The sequence below is a fragment of the Macaca fascicularis genome, chromosome 3 (assembly GCF_037993035.2).
Source record: "Macaca fascicularis isolate 582-1 chromosome 3, T2T-MFA8v1.1".
Classification (NCBI taxonomy): domain Eukaryota; kingdom Metazoa; phylum Chordata; class Mammalia; order Primates; family Cercopithecidae; genus Macaca; species Macaca fascicularis.
Window position 1 is genome coordinate 185,960,112 of NC_088377.1, and position 16,516 is coordinate 185,976,627.

At 39.5% G+C, this 16,516-nt stretch overlaps 1 protein-coding gene and 1 pseudogene across 1 annotated transcript; one reads left to right on the forward strand and one right to left on the reverse strand.

Moving 5' to 3' along the window:
* Window positions 1-16,516, reverse strand: part of LOC107129339 (olfactory receptor 2A14-like) — a 150,483-nt pseudogene that overhangs the window by 107,713 nt on the left and 26,254 nt on the right.
* On the forward strand, window positions 6,035-6,976 carry LOC102123379 (olfactory receptor 2A1/2A42). Its single transcript, XM_045389857.2, has one exon. It carries the CDS (start codon window positions 6,035-6,037, stop codon window positions 6,974-6,976), a length of 942 nt encoding a protein of 313 aa, XP_045245792.2.

Consider the following 16,516-nt stretch of genomic DNA (forward strand, 5'->3'; position numbering starts at 1 on the left):
GTCACACTGTTCCTGCTTCCTGACAGGTTCACTTGAACCATCTGGAGATTGGGGAACAAGGGCAGTGCTGGGATTCATGAAATCCAAGCATTCCGGGACTGTAATGAGAGATGTTGTCTCAGAGGTGTGCTCTGTGGCTGTCTGTGTTTCTTAATTGTGCATCCTGCTGGGGTTAAGAACAGAAATAGAAAAAGACAATTGTCTTATCTCTCCTTCCCCAAGGAGGTGAGCATGCACAAGATTTCATGGCCCAGCTCCTCCAGTGATCCCTCAGCTGTCAACCAGGCTGAACCCATCAGAGAATAACACCTCCTTTTCTGAGGATTCTCATACATTTTCAATCAGAAACAGAAGCAAAGATTCTGCAGCTCCCACAGAAACTCCCAGAAACCTTCAGGTGCTTCACTCTTCTGAGATCCTTGAGTCCAAATGTGGGAGCTAACCAGGCTGCCTTTCTTTACTTTACCATGAATTCCTCCTAGACATGTTGTCTAACTCCTACTCTTGGTTAACTCTCACATCCACTACAAACATTGGTAAGGAAATTCACTCCTCTCTAAATATGTGCTGATTATTTTTCTGTAATGGAGATAGTTTGAGGGAAAGTTCATGCTAACTTCTTTGAACATATTATCACAAATAATGTAAGTATATAGAGAATTAAGCTAATTTTGTTTTATATGATGGAGAAGTAACTGCATGAAAGCAACAAAGCTATAAACATTGATGCCAGATTTAAATAAAAAAAGAATACATCACTCATAAAATTAACATGTTGATTTCCACTGCTATAATCAAGACTATGAAAGCTTTAGAGGATCATGGTTTTAAGGGACTATTGTGAACCTTGAAGAGGCAATGCTTGTCAGGTTCATACAATCTTCAGGCTACTCAAGAAATTGTTAAAGACTGATGATAATTGATCTCAGCTATTGAGTGTTCACTGCACACCAGGAATGTGTTCAATGTATAACTCATATCATCTCAATTAATCCTCACAACCACCTCATAAAATCGTTACTATCACTTTTCTCCTTTTTAAAAAAAAGGAAACAACCTTGGAGAGGCTAAGATATACACTCAAGGTCATAGAACTAATAAATGTGCATCTAAGCCCATGGCTCTTTAATTGCTTTTTTTGTTTGTTTGTTTCTTTCAGTGTTTACTCTGCCTGAGAACCTGATTCAAAGCAGAATGTGGAGAGCTCATTAATGTTTTGCTTTCTCATATTTAATCAAATTGATATCTAGTTAGTCAATAAATAATTATTGAACACCTACCATATTCCGGGCACAATATAGAGTCAAATGTATTTCACCTTTTTAGTTACTTACTAGATCAATAAATCAAATGAATGAATGAATGCCTAAACATCATTTTTTGGGTTTTTTTGTTGTTTGTTTGTTACCATCCTTGGACTGAATCTGGAATTTCTGGCTTGCTTAAATCTTGCCTACTATAATTGGCATACTTGAAAGACACTTCTATTTCCCCACCCCTTCCCCCATCCCATCGTTTCTTTCATTCTATGTGATACAAAGAAAATCTCATTTGTGGAAAAAGTGAAAGGATATACTAAAAATGAAATTAAATATAACCCAGTTGCAAACATAACATTCAGGCATTGTATATGTTTTAAATGATATATATGTACAAGTTAGCCATTTAAACATTTGGCAAATTATTTTATGACTAACAAATTATCCAACATCGCCATGATTTCTATGTAAATATGTAAGACTGAAATCATTTCTTTGCACATGACCAAACCTGTCTACTTCAAAAAGTAAAACTTAAGATCTGATGAGCCGACACACTCCTAATGAGTCACATCATATTCTTTAAATGAAAGCTATTTTTAAATCCTCAGGTCAAACAAAGTATTAGATGGTTTACTTCCAAGTAATAAGAATATTTGAGGCCAGGTGCAGTGGCTCATGTCTGTAATCCCAGCACTTTGGGAGGCTAAGGCAGGAGGACTGCTTGAGGCCAGTAGTTTGAGACCAGCCTGGACAACACAGTGAGACCCTATCTCTAAAAAAAATGTTTTTTTAAAAAAGGTAGCCAGACATGGTAGAGCACACCTGTAATCTCAGCTACTGGGGAGGCTAGGTGGGAGGATCACCTGAGCCTAGGGACGTTGAGGTTGCAATGAACCATGATTGTGCCACTGCACTCCAGCCTAAGTGACAGGACGAGACCCTGTCGCAAAAAAAAATGACAATGACAAAGGGGGGTTATGAGTGTATTAGTTGTAACAAATATTCTTTTTTTCTTTTTCTTTTTTTTGAGACAGGGTCTCACTCTATTGCCCAGGCTGAAGAGCAATGGCTCTAACATAGCTCACTGCAACCTCAAACTCCTGAGCTCAAGCAACCTCCTGCCTCAGTCTCCCAAGCAGCTAGAACTACAGGCTTTTGCCACAATACCCAGCTACTTTTTTTGTTTCTGTTTTACTTTTTTTTTGTTTTTAGAGACAGAGTTTCACTACGTTGCCCAGGCTGGTATTAAACCACTGGCTTCAAGCAATCCTCCTGCCTCAGCCTCCCAAAGTGCTGGGATTACAGGCATAAGCCACCGCACCTGGCCTCAAATATTTCTGATTCTTGGAAATAAACCATCTGATACTTTGCCTGACCTGAAGATTTAAAAGTAGTTTTCATTTTAAGAATGTTGTGTGACTCATTAGAAAGGAGTTTGTCAGCTCATCAGATCTTAAGTTTTACCTTTTGAAGTAGACAGGTTTGGTCATGTGTAAAGAAATGATTTCAGTCTTACATTTAGAAACCATGGAGACATTGGTTAATTTATTAGTCATCAAATAATTTGCCAAGCTTTTAAGTGGCTAACTTGTACATATATCATTTAAAGCAAGCTTTTCCAACCTGTGGCCCATAGGCAGCTTTGAATGTGGCCCAACACAAATTCATAAATTTTCTTAAAACATTATATAATTTAAGTTCGCCAGCCATCATTAGTGTCAGTGTATTTTATGTGTGACTCAAGACAATTCTTCTTTCAACGTGGCCCAGGAAGCCAAAAGATTGGACACCGCTGAAAGTATACACAATGCCTGAATGTTATGTTTGCAACTGGGTTATATTTGTTTATTTTTTTTAGCCTCTCCTTTCACTTTTGCCAACCCTTTGGTAAATTTAATCCATTTGGGTTTAAGTAAGATGTTCTTTGTATCATGCAGAATGAAAGAAACTATGGGGGAGGAAAAGAAAATAAGTGTCTTTCAAGTATTCAGATTATAGTAGACATTCCAGATTCAGTCCAAGGATGGTTAAAAAAGCTATTTATGCATTCATTCATTTATTCATTTGTATTTATTGATTAATTTGTTCACACAATAAGTATTTACTGTCAGATTACAAAAGTGAGAACACCTTGTCCTTGTTCACGAGGAGTGTGTTAACAACCCAGTCCCTGTAAAAGAAATCAGGGTTTCAACCCACGTGGCAACTATCCTTAAAGAAGCTGAGGGTCTTCACTAAGCTCTCCTTTCTTCTTGACTCTCCATCCAGCTTTCAAAGAAATTCATACTTGTGCATAGCGGACTTTTTTCTTTGTATAATCATTTGGGAAGTTACAAAAGGAAATAATGAAAGACTTAATAAAGAAATTAAGATTTTTATAAGATGTAGACTGGGCACATGGTTCATGCCTACAATCCCAGCACTTTGGGAGGCCAAGATGGGAGTAGCACTTGAACCCAACAGTTTGAGACCAGCCTGGGCAACATAATAATACATTGTCTCTAAAAAAATATTTATTAAAAAAAATGAGCTAGGTATGGTGGCATGCACCTGTAATCTCAGCTACTTGGGAGGCTGAGGTGGGAGGATTGCTTGAGCCTGAGATGTCAAAACTCCAGTGAGCCGTAATCAGACCACTGCATTCCAGGGCAGGTGACATTTATTTATAAATAAATAAATAAAGATTTTTATGAGGTGTAAATTCAAATGCATTTCACAACCAAATATTTTCATATGCTTTGCATATTTTCCAATTAAATGTAGAAGGTTGGCCTAGCGGAGTATTTTTTTTTTAATAGAATCCTGAAAAAAATATATAAGCCTTGGTCATGTGCTATGAAATTACAATATTCACTAGAATTTATTTGTGCCTTGCTGATAATAATCAATGATTTATTGATAATGCTTGTAAGTATACAATCATTTGTTACCACTGGAAAAGAATCCAGTGGGGATGTTCTGCAGTGTTCCAATTAGATGATTTTTTAACCTTTCTTTAACTTTTAAGTTCAGGGGTACAAATGCAGTTTGTTACATAGGTAAATTTGTGTCTTGGGGGGGCTTGTTGTACAAATTATCTCATCACCCAGATATTAAGCCTAGTACCCATTAGTTATTTTTCCTGGTCTTCCTCCTGCCACCCTTTGCCCTCTGATAGGCCCCAGTGTGTGTTGTTCCCCTCTATGTGTCCATGTGTTCTCATCATTTAGCTCCTGCTTATATGTGAGAACATTAGGTATTTGGTTTTCTGTTCCTGCATTAGTTTGCTAAGGATAATGGTCTCCAGGTCCATCTATGTCCATCAAAGGACAAAAGCTCATTCCTTTTTATGGCTGCATAGTATGCCATGGTGTATATGTACCACATTTTCTTTATCCAGTCCATCGTTGGTGGACATGTAGGTTGATTCCATGTCTTTGCTCCAATGACAGCTAGACCAGGGTCTTATCCAAAGCAGCACATTTCCTTACATTAATCCGGAGAAGTTTTTTCTTCAGAGATAAGCAGGTACAGGTTCAATGGCTCAGCCTCAGGTTACTTTTGCCTAGCAAAGGCACTAAAAAAAAATTTGCACCCACAAAATACTAGATTTCTACAAGGTATACTGAGGAAAATGTGATCTAGGACTTTAGGATAAAACCCCAAATGTTATTTGGTACATCACCAATTCACAAATACCAATTACCTGACTGACAATTTTATTGCTATAATAATCTGCAAAATAATGAAGTCACTAAATTAGCTCTTTGCAAAAAAGTAGTTTTAATCAGACACCTGTAAAGTATTTAGCAATTCTTATGTTGCTGAAACACAGCTAATTTTTTATGAATGGTCATTTCTGGTGTTTTTGAAAGACACTTCATTTTAATTTTTTCTCCATAGTTTCTTTTATTCTACATGGTAAAAAGAACATCTTACTTAAACTCAAATGGATTAAATGTACCAAACGGTTGGCAAAACTGAAAGGAGAGACCAAAAAAGAAATGATATATAACCCAGTGGCAAACATAACATTCAGGCATTGTGAATGTTTTAAATGATATGTTTGTACAAACTAGCCCTGAAAAATCTAATATCTACAAATTGTATGAGTTGTTATTCAAAACCAGTTTTCGGTAAATCAGTAACTGTGCATCAATCAGTAGATTAACTGCCAAATCGCCAATTATCGGTTCCTATTTATGACTCATTGTAAAATAAAGATTGCAATTAGAACACATTTGTAGCACATCCATTAGTTCCTTCTCAGGAACCCAAACAATCACAATGTCATTAAAGTTGCTTTTTATCTTTCTGCTTCTTCTGTTATTATATAAACTGCTCCAGAGTACAAAGGTGGATTTCAGATGTTGAAAGCAAAACAGTTGATATTTCTACTGAGAAATTGGGATTACATCATCTTTTTTTCTAGGACCACTCTAATTTCCATATTTGGAGTTCTTCCATTACTGATTATTTCTACACTTCAGGAATTCTCTTAGTAATTTTTATATGTGCAGCTTCAAGACAATCCTTATTAGATGGTCATTTTACTTCCACTTTTGGTACGACACTCTTTCTTCCCATGATGTGTCAATGGCTCTATGTATCCTATCATTTGTGACACAATGCCTTCTATAACGCTGGATATTTACAATCGGTAATTAACTTAACGTGTAGCTAAATCACTCATGTTAAAAGTTTATCTTTTAAAAATGACTAAATTCATAAAATAATCTCTAGGTGTTTTTGACAATCTGGTCCTAAGCGATCTTTTTCTTTTTCACAGGGAAATGGGGGAAAATCAGACAATGGTCACAGAGTTCCTCCTACTGGGATTTCTCCTGGGCCCAAGGATTCAGATGCTCCTCTTTGGCCTCTTGTCCCTGTTCCATGTCTTCACCCTGCTGGGGAACGGGGCCATCCTGGGGCTCATCTCACTGGACTCCAGACTCCACACTCCCATGTACTTCTTCCTCTCACACCTGGCTGTCGTCGACATCGCTTATGCTTGCAACATGGTGCCCCAGATGCTGGTGAACCTCCTGCATCCAGCCAAGCCCATCTCCTTTGCTGGCTGCATGATGCAGACCTTTCTCTGTTTGACTTGTGGACATAGCGAATGTCTCCTGTTGGTGGTGATGTCCTACGATCGTTATGTGGCCATCTGCCACCCTCTCCGATATTCCATCATCGTGACCTGGAGAGTCTGCATCACCCTGGCCATCACTTCTTGGACATGTGGCTCCCTCCTGGCTCTGGTCCATGTGGTTCTCATCCTAAGACTGCCCTTCTGTGGGCCTCATGAAATCAACCACTTCTTCTGTGAAATCCTGTCTGTCCTCAGGCTGGCCTGTGCTGACACCTGGCTCAATCAGGTGATCATCTTTGCAGCCTGTGTGTTCTTCCTGGTGGGGCCACTCTGCCTGGTGCTGGTCTCCTACTCACACATCCTGACGGCCATCCTGAGGATCCAGTCTGGGGAGGGCCGCAGAAAGGCCTTATCTACCTGCTCCTCCCACCTCTGTGTGGTGGGGCTCTTCTTTGGCAGCGCCATCATCATGTACATGGCCCCCAAGTCCCGCCACCCTGAGGAGCTGCAGAAGGTACTTTTTCTATTTTACAGTTTTTTCAACCCAACACTGAATCCCCTGATTTACAGCCTGAGGAACGCAGAGGTCAAGGGCGCCCTGAGGAGAGCATTGTGCAAGGAAAGTCATTCCCAACTGGTGTGACATTTGAATCTCCAGCCTCAGTCATCTCCTGGAATATTGGTACCAAATACCACCTAAGTTCACTACTCTTTATATCTGAAACTGAATGAACCAAGCGACTCTACAAAGCATTCCTTTTTCCTGCCTGGGAAGTATTTAGTTTTTGATGCATTTGTTATACTTAACATTTTTTAATTTAACTGCTTATTGAGTTGAGAATGTTGGGTAAAGATTTATTTTGTACACTGCTATGAGTCCAGAAGTTTAAAACAGACACCCCACCCATGACTTAGTCAGGTATGCTCCATAGTAGTGGAATAGCAGTTATTACCAGACAGAGTCATACCTATAAAAAGTTTTTTAAAATACAGCCACAGGCAGAGACTCCAGAACCCACTGATACCTCTGTCCATTTTCATCTTTATTTGGATGTTTCCCCTCAATTGTACTTCCTCTCTAAGTAGTAAATGTACCTAAAAGCCTACTTCAGCTTGGAAGGAAATTGATTTTTATAAAATCCTACAAAGTGTCTGACAATTTTTGTTGTCAGAGAGAGTGAATCCATAAACATTCAGCTGGCAATATGAAGCAATTACACAACAAAATCCACTTTCCAACCTGCCCTGAGATTGTGATGGTCATTTGTTTCTACTCTTCTCACCTCCTCCAGGGGACTGTCTATGATTCTCTCTGAATAAGCAAATGCTCTTCACTTAGAGGAAGTTAGTAAGTACCACCACACAACTTTTCACTGCTGGGGATGAATGGAAAGCCCCACACAGAGACAATTCAATGGAAAAAAGGGTTTTAATAATAACATTAATATTTAGCATTATTATAAATTACTCTGTGCCATCCACTGCACATTTGATAGGTACTTTATGGAGATAACCTCAGTTTATCATTATAGTCAATCCATTTCCCATTATTGTCCCATTTTATAGATGCAAACTTTAAGCAGATGGAAAATGTTAGACTCAAACCCAAACAATCTGGCTCCCAAGCCTTCTCTACTTAACCAAGACAATGTAGGACTTTATTAGCAACATACCTAATGTAGGATATGTTAGGTGAATGTAGGTTTCTTCTCCGTCTAGAATGTGCCATGATGAGGCCAGGAGAGTCAGAGATTATTTATGGAAGTCTTCTTATCCTGTTTGACGAGTCCTATGGCCATGGCTGCAAAAGAGGTTAAGAGATTCAGAGGAACACAGAACACAGAGTGGTTGGGAGTGGAGGCTGTTCTCAATGAGATTAGAGAGTTAGTTTAGAACTGTACTTGGTTCTGGGTGGTGAGATCCAGAACAAAGACATCTCTAGTTCACATACAACACTCACATGCTCACGCAAATGCACACGCACACACACATACACACACACACACACACACACACACACACACACTGAGTGCTTGGTGAAGCACTATTCCAAGAACCTTACAAGTAAGAGCTCTTTACGTCCTCATAAAAACCCTGAGGTAGAGACTATTACTACTGTTTTTAGGTGAGAAAACAGAGCTACAGAGAGATTATATAATCTAACCAATGCTCCCAGCTAATAAGTACCTAGTCCAGAATCAAACTTAGGCAATATGACTGCTGAACCCATAATCATAACCATTATATAAGCAATTACACAACAAAATCCACTTTCCAACCTGCCCTGAGATTGCGATGGTCATTTGTTTCTACATTTCTCACCTCCTCCGGGGGACTGTCTATGATTCTCTCTGAATAAGCAAATGCTCTTCACTTAGAGGAAGTTAGTAAGTACCACTGCACAAATCAAAGAGATCATGAAATTTCCAAAGATGAAGAGGAGGAGAGATGAAAAGCAATTTTCAATCTCTAGCCAAAGATAGGCATTAGGCTCCAGACAGAAAAGTACTTAAAGCTGGAAAAAACAAAGAAACAAACAAACACACCAGCTTTTTTTATACTGGTGCATGAAACGAGATGAGGTAGCAAGAAGGGACTGTGACTCCAAGGGTCAGAGATGGAGGAGGAGCCTGTTGACGGTCAGGATGGTGAAACCAAAAACAATGGATAAATGAGGTTGACATTGCAGTTTTAAGTTGACGGCTCATCAACTGAAGAACATTAGAAAGTGTTTTTGTAAATTATCTAGCCAGGCATGGCAACATGTGCCTGTAGCCCCAGCTATTTGGGAGGCTGAGGTAAGAGGATCACTTGAGCCCAGGATTTTGAGGCTTCAGTGAGTCACAATCGCACCACTGCATTCCAACCTGGGTGACAGAGACCTTGTCTCCAATAATAATAATAATAATAATAATAATATAATTAATTTTTTAAAAATTACCCAAACTGGATATACCATTTGTAATTCCACTGCTGCCGAACAGTTTTTAAACAGTTGTTTAGCTTCATGGCAGATGTTGCGTATTGTGATGGAACCAATACTGGGAAGGGATACATTCAAGTGGCAGGACGAAGATGAAGAGCTCTAATACCAGGGATAGGTTTCAAGGGATGAATGCTCCCCTGGTAACAGAGGAACGGCAGGAAATCACGATGTGCAGAAACCATGCTCAGGCAGTTGCCTGTGTGGACCCTAAATTCTGTGTGTGCAGTCCTCTCTTAGGATTGGCCCAGGCATCCAGGAAGCCCACGATACTGCCTACCCCTTAAATACACAAGGTGCGTACCAGAGGCCCTGGTTCTAGTTCCAGGTGTATCATTTGCTAGCTGTGTTTTTTTGCAGAGAACTCCCTTAAACTGCCTGAGCTTCAGTCCTTCATCTGAAAATTATGCATATGGAAGCTGTTTAGGACACCCCAGAGTGCCACTGAAAACCAAAAGCAAGATGCAAATGGACACATTTTTTTTTTGAAGTCTTAAAAGTGCTATGTGAACATAAGATAAACTGTTATTATTACCATGCTGTCAGAAGTTATTTTAATCCTGTCAGGGTTGCTAAACTTTCTGATCTGGAACCAAAATTTCTCTTTAAACAGGAAGAGCATTGGTGCTGGTAGGTCACCTACGCCTGGCTTCCCCATGTCTCCCCTAGAGGCACAGAAGGCCACTTGGTCTTGGAGGGCACAGCCAGACCAGGAGCAGGAGCTGCGGCCCAGACTCAGGGAACCTCTGTGAGTCAGCTGGCAAAGACTCCCGGGGAGCCTCTCTCTCTTTGAATCTGGTCCCAGCCCATTCACTTGGAAAAAACAGGAGACTTCTCCCAAAGTCAAGGAATTCAGATTTTGGTTTTGGTTTCCAACTTTTTGTAATCCTCAACCTGGGATTTACAGTATATGTCTTGATTATGTTTCATTCATCTCTTCACAAAGGGAAGGACAAGCATTGGTTCATCTCTTTACATCTGTACATTCCTAGCACAGAGTGAGTACTCACAAAAAGCATAAGGAATACATAGAGGACATTTTAGCTATCTGTTGACTATGTCCGTTGACCCCATTTCCAAATTTTCAGTGTTGAGCCATCTTCTGATTTCTAACCTTCTTTAAATCCCTCTAATTTTAGGTTATAGTACAGTAGAAATTTAATTGTACCTGATGATTACTGAGCACTTACTATGTGGTCAGCACCGCATAAAATGCTTTAGTATAATTCTTACATCAAATCTGTGGAGTAGGTACTAATACTATCCTAACATTACATGGGGAAAATAAAGTTTAGTGAAATTAATTAATGTATGCAAGGTTGCCAAATCATTCAGTGGTAGAAACATGACTCAAGACCAGGCAGTCTGGCTGCAAATAAACTCTGAACCACTCTCTTGTAGAGGACCTCCTGATACTCATCTGCTGAATGGTTGGCAACAGGCCTGTTCATAGTAGACACTCAATAAACTGACTAAATGAACAAATGAGTGGTCATTGTGTTCAAATTTCTACTCACATCATATAGGCCTAGGGATGAGTTACCCTTTATTCTTTTTATTTATTTATTTATTTGAGATGGAGTCTTGCTCTGTCGCCCAGTCTGGAGTGCAGTGGCACGATCTCGGCTCACTGCAATTTCTGTCTCCCAGGTTTAAGTGATTCTCCTGCCTCAGCCTCCCGAGTAGTTGGGACTACAGGCACGTGCCACCACACCAGCTAATTTTGTATTTTTAGTGGAGAGGGCATTTCACCATGTTGGTCAGGCTGGTCTCAAACTCCTGACCTCAGGTGATCCACCCACCTCGGCCTCCCAAAGTGCTGGGATTACAGGCGTGAGCCACTGCGCCCGGCCTATTTTTTTAAAGTTGAATCTCTTGTGCATTTGATTTGTCCAATTCATCCTTTTAGCATATTCTTATGCAGTAGGTATTAATAATCGAGAACGTCCTATTGCTCTAGGATCACAGAGAAGAAACAATTTAGGGTTGAAATTTAGCACTTACTATTAAAAATGATGGGAATTCTATTTATGTTTTATCATAGGAGTCCATGGCCATTGTCTTATCACAAGTGTGCCAAATGACTGAACCTGTGATTCCAGAAGGCCAGGATGGTACTGGTGCTACACAGGAAGTCATGTTAGAGTGCTGCTCTTGAAAACTCTGGCAAGAGGGTGGAGACAACTGTAGGCAATAACTACTGGGAATGATAGGGATGGGAATTTGTGTGTTGTAGTCAGTTTCCTTGCCTCCTGAAATTGGCACCTGCAGCATCTTTGGCATGTGGACCAGGGATTGCCAACTGCCAACCTGTAGGACTGGTGTTTGCTGTCTGCTGTGAGTGTAGAGTATCATTGTTAAACACAGGTTCGTGAGAATAGACAAAAAGGAAAGACATTTGGAATCCTGTCTCACTGGACTTCACAGTTCTGATGTTTTCACAACCAGCAGAGAAGTGTCTTACATCCCTTGCTTTCTTCATAAATTTTAAATAGCGTTGGCTCATTTTTATCTGTGTTTTTCAAACCTGTGTTTCTATGTTTTTAATTTTTGAAATCATGTTGTGCCAAAAGAAGAAGTGAACCCTTGAACACAGTATGATTTGGTCAACAGAATACTGGCTAGGCATGAGAATGTCTGGGCTCTCACGGCAATTCCCCCACTTACTGTGTGACCTTAACTCCTCTGGGCTTCAATTTCCACACGTATAAAATAAAGAACTGAACTAGACAAACTTTAAGGTCCCCTTTTGCTTTCTAATTCCCTGTCTTTATTAGTTTCTTCACATTTCATATTAATTTGGATTTTCATTTTTGTCAAAGGACTATAAAACAAATTCCATACACAGAAAATGAAATGCACTTCTGAGGCTAACTGAATCTCTCAGACCTTAAATATAATAGAACCCCAAAAATACATTCTGGCCAGGCACAATGGCTTGTGCCTGTAATCCCAGCATTTTGGGAGGCCGAGGCGGGAGGATCACTTGAGGCCAGGAGTTTGAGACCAGCATGGTGAATATGATGAACCTTTTCTCTACTAAAAATACAAAAATCAGCCAGGCATGGTGGCGTGTGCTTGTAATTCCAGCTACTTGGGAGGCTGGGGCATGAGAATCGCTTGATCCTGGAAGGAAGAGGTTGCAGTGAGCCGAGATCGCGCCACTGCACTCCAGCCTGGGCGACAGAGGGAGACTCTGTCTCAAAAAAGGAAAAAAAAAAAAAAGTATATACGGAATTAATTAATTAGTTGATGATTTTAGTGCACTGGGAAATAGAAATTTCGTAAGACTGGCTAAAAGTTAATGAAATGCCCACCTTAAGGAAAGAATATTACTAGGAATAACTTTTATTGGGAATGGTTCTAGGAACTAGACTAAAACATAAATGTCTAGTGTTGTACCCATATTACCCACATTGTAGATATACTTTTTTTTTTTTTTTTTTTTTTTTTTGAGACGGAGTCTTGCTCTGTCACCCAGGCTGGAGTGCAGTGGCCGGATCTCAGCTCACTGCAGCCTCCGCCTCCCGGGTTCACGCCATTATCCTGCCTCAGCCTCCCGAGTAGCTGGGACTACAGGCGCCCGCCACCTCGCCCGGCTAGTTTTTTGTATTTTTTAGTAGAGACGGGGTTTCACCGTGTTAGCCAGGATGGTCTCGATCTCCTGACCTTGTGATCCGCCCGCCTCGGCCTCCCAAAGTGCTGGGATTACAGGCTTGAGCCACCGCGCCCGGCCGTAGATATACTTTTAAGAGCTAGTATTTGTTGAGAGCTTATAAATGCCAGGCATTGTGCTAAGGTACATGCATCATTATCCTGTCTCAACTTCATAACAATTCTGTGAGTTAGTACTTTTATTATGATTATTTTTACAAAAGAAGAGATAGAGGTACAGAGATGGTAAGAAACTTTTCTACGGTCACACGGCAAGTATCTGACATAACCTGGACCCTAATCCAGGTCAGCCTGACTCCATAACCACTGGGCCATAAGGCCTCCCTCTATCCTGGACTTAGAGAATGTATATCTGTGAACAGTTAAGTAAGGATCAAGAAAATCAGCCTTGAGACCTATCCTACAACTTGGTGAGGATAGTAATAACATATATTGTATTGTGAAAAATGTTGAGAGAGTAGATTTTAAGTGTTCTCACCACAAAAATGACAAGTATGTTAGATAATTCATATGGTAATTTGCCCAATTTAGCCATTTCACAATGTACATACATTTCGAAACATCATTTTATACATGGTAAATCTATACCATTTTGTCAATTAAAAAAATAAAACTTTTATTTTACTTAATTTTATTTATTTACTTATTTTTGAGATGGAGTTTTGCTCTTGTCGCCCAGGCTGGAGTGCAATGGCACAATCTCGGCTCACTGCAACATCCACCTCCCAATTCAAGCAATTCTCCTGCCTCAGGCTACTAAGCAGCTGGAATTACGGGTGGCCACCGCTACGCCCGGCTAATTTTTTGCATTTTTAATAGAGTCAGGGTTTCACCATGTTGGCCAGGCTGGTCTTGAATGCCTGACCTCAGGTGATCTACCCGCCTCAGCCTCTCAAAGTGCTGGGATTATAGGCATGAGCCACTGCACCCGGCCAAAAAAAAATAAAATGTTTAAGAAGTCCACCATCTTTACCACACACAAAGAAAAGAAAATCAGCTTTAAGAAAACGATAAAAATATAGTTAATGTAGTCCCCAATGTATATAATAAGCAAAATAGTAATATACAAACTAGTTTTTTATTGGAAAAAATACATAGATGCAAGTAGAGACAAATAAACTATTTACAGTAGAACAAGTGACAGACAATAATAAATATAATGAAAGATGTATAGCTCCTCTAGTAAGTAATAAATTTTAAAGCACAAGATACCATTTTTCGCCCATTAGATGGACAAAAATTAAAAGATGGATATTTTCTAGCATCACTAAGCATGCAGGCAAGGGGATATTTCCCCACAGTCTTAATAGATTTGGGGGAAATGTGGTCATGTCTCTTCAAAAACTGAATTGTTTGTTTTGATTTTTCAGAGACAGGGTTTCACTCTGTTGCCCAGGCTGGAATACAGTGAGCTCAAAGTATCCTCCGACCTCAGCCTCCCGAGTAGCTGGAACTACAGCTGCAAGCCATCATGCCTGGCTAATTTTGTTGTGGTTGTTTAGTAGAGATGGGGTCTCACTATATTGCTCAGGCTGGTATTGAATTCCTGGGCTAAAGCGATCCTCCCTCCTCAGTCTCCCAAAGTGCTGGGATTACAGGCATGAGCCACTGTGTCTGGCCTCAAAACATAAAATGTGCATGCCTTTTGATGCAGCAACTCCAATTCTAAGAACATATCCTACAGAAATATACCCATATGCATAAATATATACATGTAAATATATTTTAAGCAGAAGCAATATTTGTAATATTGATAAATAACCTAATATCAATAGTGAGGTTATTAAATAAAACATTGCAAATATATACAATGAAATATTATGCAACTCTTAATATAAGTTTTATTAGTATATTAACATCCAATTAGATATTAATGTACAGTTAACATATAAACTAATATTACCATAAGCAAAATTTTCATAAAATGTGAAGTGAGGAAACAGTATATCGATACTGTGCTTTCTCATTCACTTAAAAACCTATAGATACGTGTATGTACGAGAATGTATACATAGAGAGAAATATACTAAAGCATGGGAAAATGTTTAAAATAATACACATTAAAGAGTTAAAGAAGAGAACTCTCAAAATGTAGACTGAACCATGGGAAAGAATATTGCATTATTTGAAAATTTTACACTAAACCAATGCTCATTCTTGTTCAGAGGAGGTTTTCCTGACCAGCAGACATCATGCCATTAATTGGTGATTCCGCAACCCAGGGTCCTTACACCTCATGGATCTACCATCATTTCCACATGGTTCCCATGATCGTCATGTGTGTTGGAAGAAAAAGCATTAAAGTTTCAGTGACCTGGCCCAAAAGTGGACTCTTCATTTCTGCTCACTTCCCATTGGCTAAAACTTGGTCACCATGGCCATAAAAAATGCAAGTGATTCTGAGAAATGTGGTCCATGTACCCAGACACAGGAGGAACAATTCTGATAAACATCTAGCAGCCTGTGCCATAGGGAATCAGAGGTTCTGAGTTTCTAGCTCTCTGCCTCTTCAGGACAATAGTAAAACTCAAAAGAAGTGGAGGGACCAAGAGACTTGAGCCTTCTCCACAGATCTCCAACATCAGCACCTCCATAGAATTTTTTTTCATTTTTATCTGAATATTTCAATTTTATCTGAATTCAATTTTGTCTGAATTTTTTTAAATTTTATCAGACAATAGATTTCTTTTTTCAATTTTATCTGAAATACAATCCAAATAGAGCTTCAAGACAAATCCCTAGCCCCCATTTCAGTACAAAAATTCTGAAACTGTTACTGCCCTGATTACCTTCTGAGGGACCCAGACAAAGTCAACCATGAACCATCAAGTCTCAAGATGTCGGGAAATCCTATAAACCTGGATTCAGGTGTGCCATGATCAGCCTTATCCTTATTTTGCTTCCCTGTCTATAAAATGGTGATAAGACACCACCCCATCTATTTCAAGGAAATGTGAGCTTCACAAAAGGTAATATACACAGCACTTTGTAAACTGAAAAGAAGTACTAAAAGTTATTCTTAATCATAAAGCATTGAGATCCATCTATTCTCTTCTCTCATCTTTGTTTTCTCCTTCCTTACTTCCTCTATGTATTATTTACCTGATCTCTTATAAAAGAGGTAAATAATATACACCTACTATGCACTCACAAATACTTAAAATGTTTTAAAAATTTTAATGTGGTATCTTAAACTAAAACCCACTACAATTTAGTCCCAGGGAAGAGAGTTCTAGGGAAGAGCCAAACAAGGACATATGAACAAAAGGTAATACTGGGCAACAGGATTAGATTTGAGGTAACCAAATCAGACAGGTGTATGATCCTTTCGTCTCAAAAAGTAGGTTGTGATAGATCAGCCATTCCATGCTTTAACGGGGTAGAGAGAACAAAAAGGCTGAATTTCCAGCTATCCAAAATGTGGTTCCCATGGTGCTTGCATTGAACTGGAAGAGAAGAAAGGAAGTGATGACTAAGGTGGATGAAAGGCCAGGTGCTGTGGCTCATGCCTGCAATCCCAGCACT

Coding starts and splice junctions, on each gene's coding strand:
- LOC102123379 (XM_045389857.2), top strand. CDS start 6,035: ATGGGGGAAAATCAGACAATGGTCACAGAGTTCCTCCTACTGGGATTT.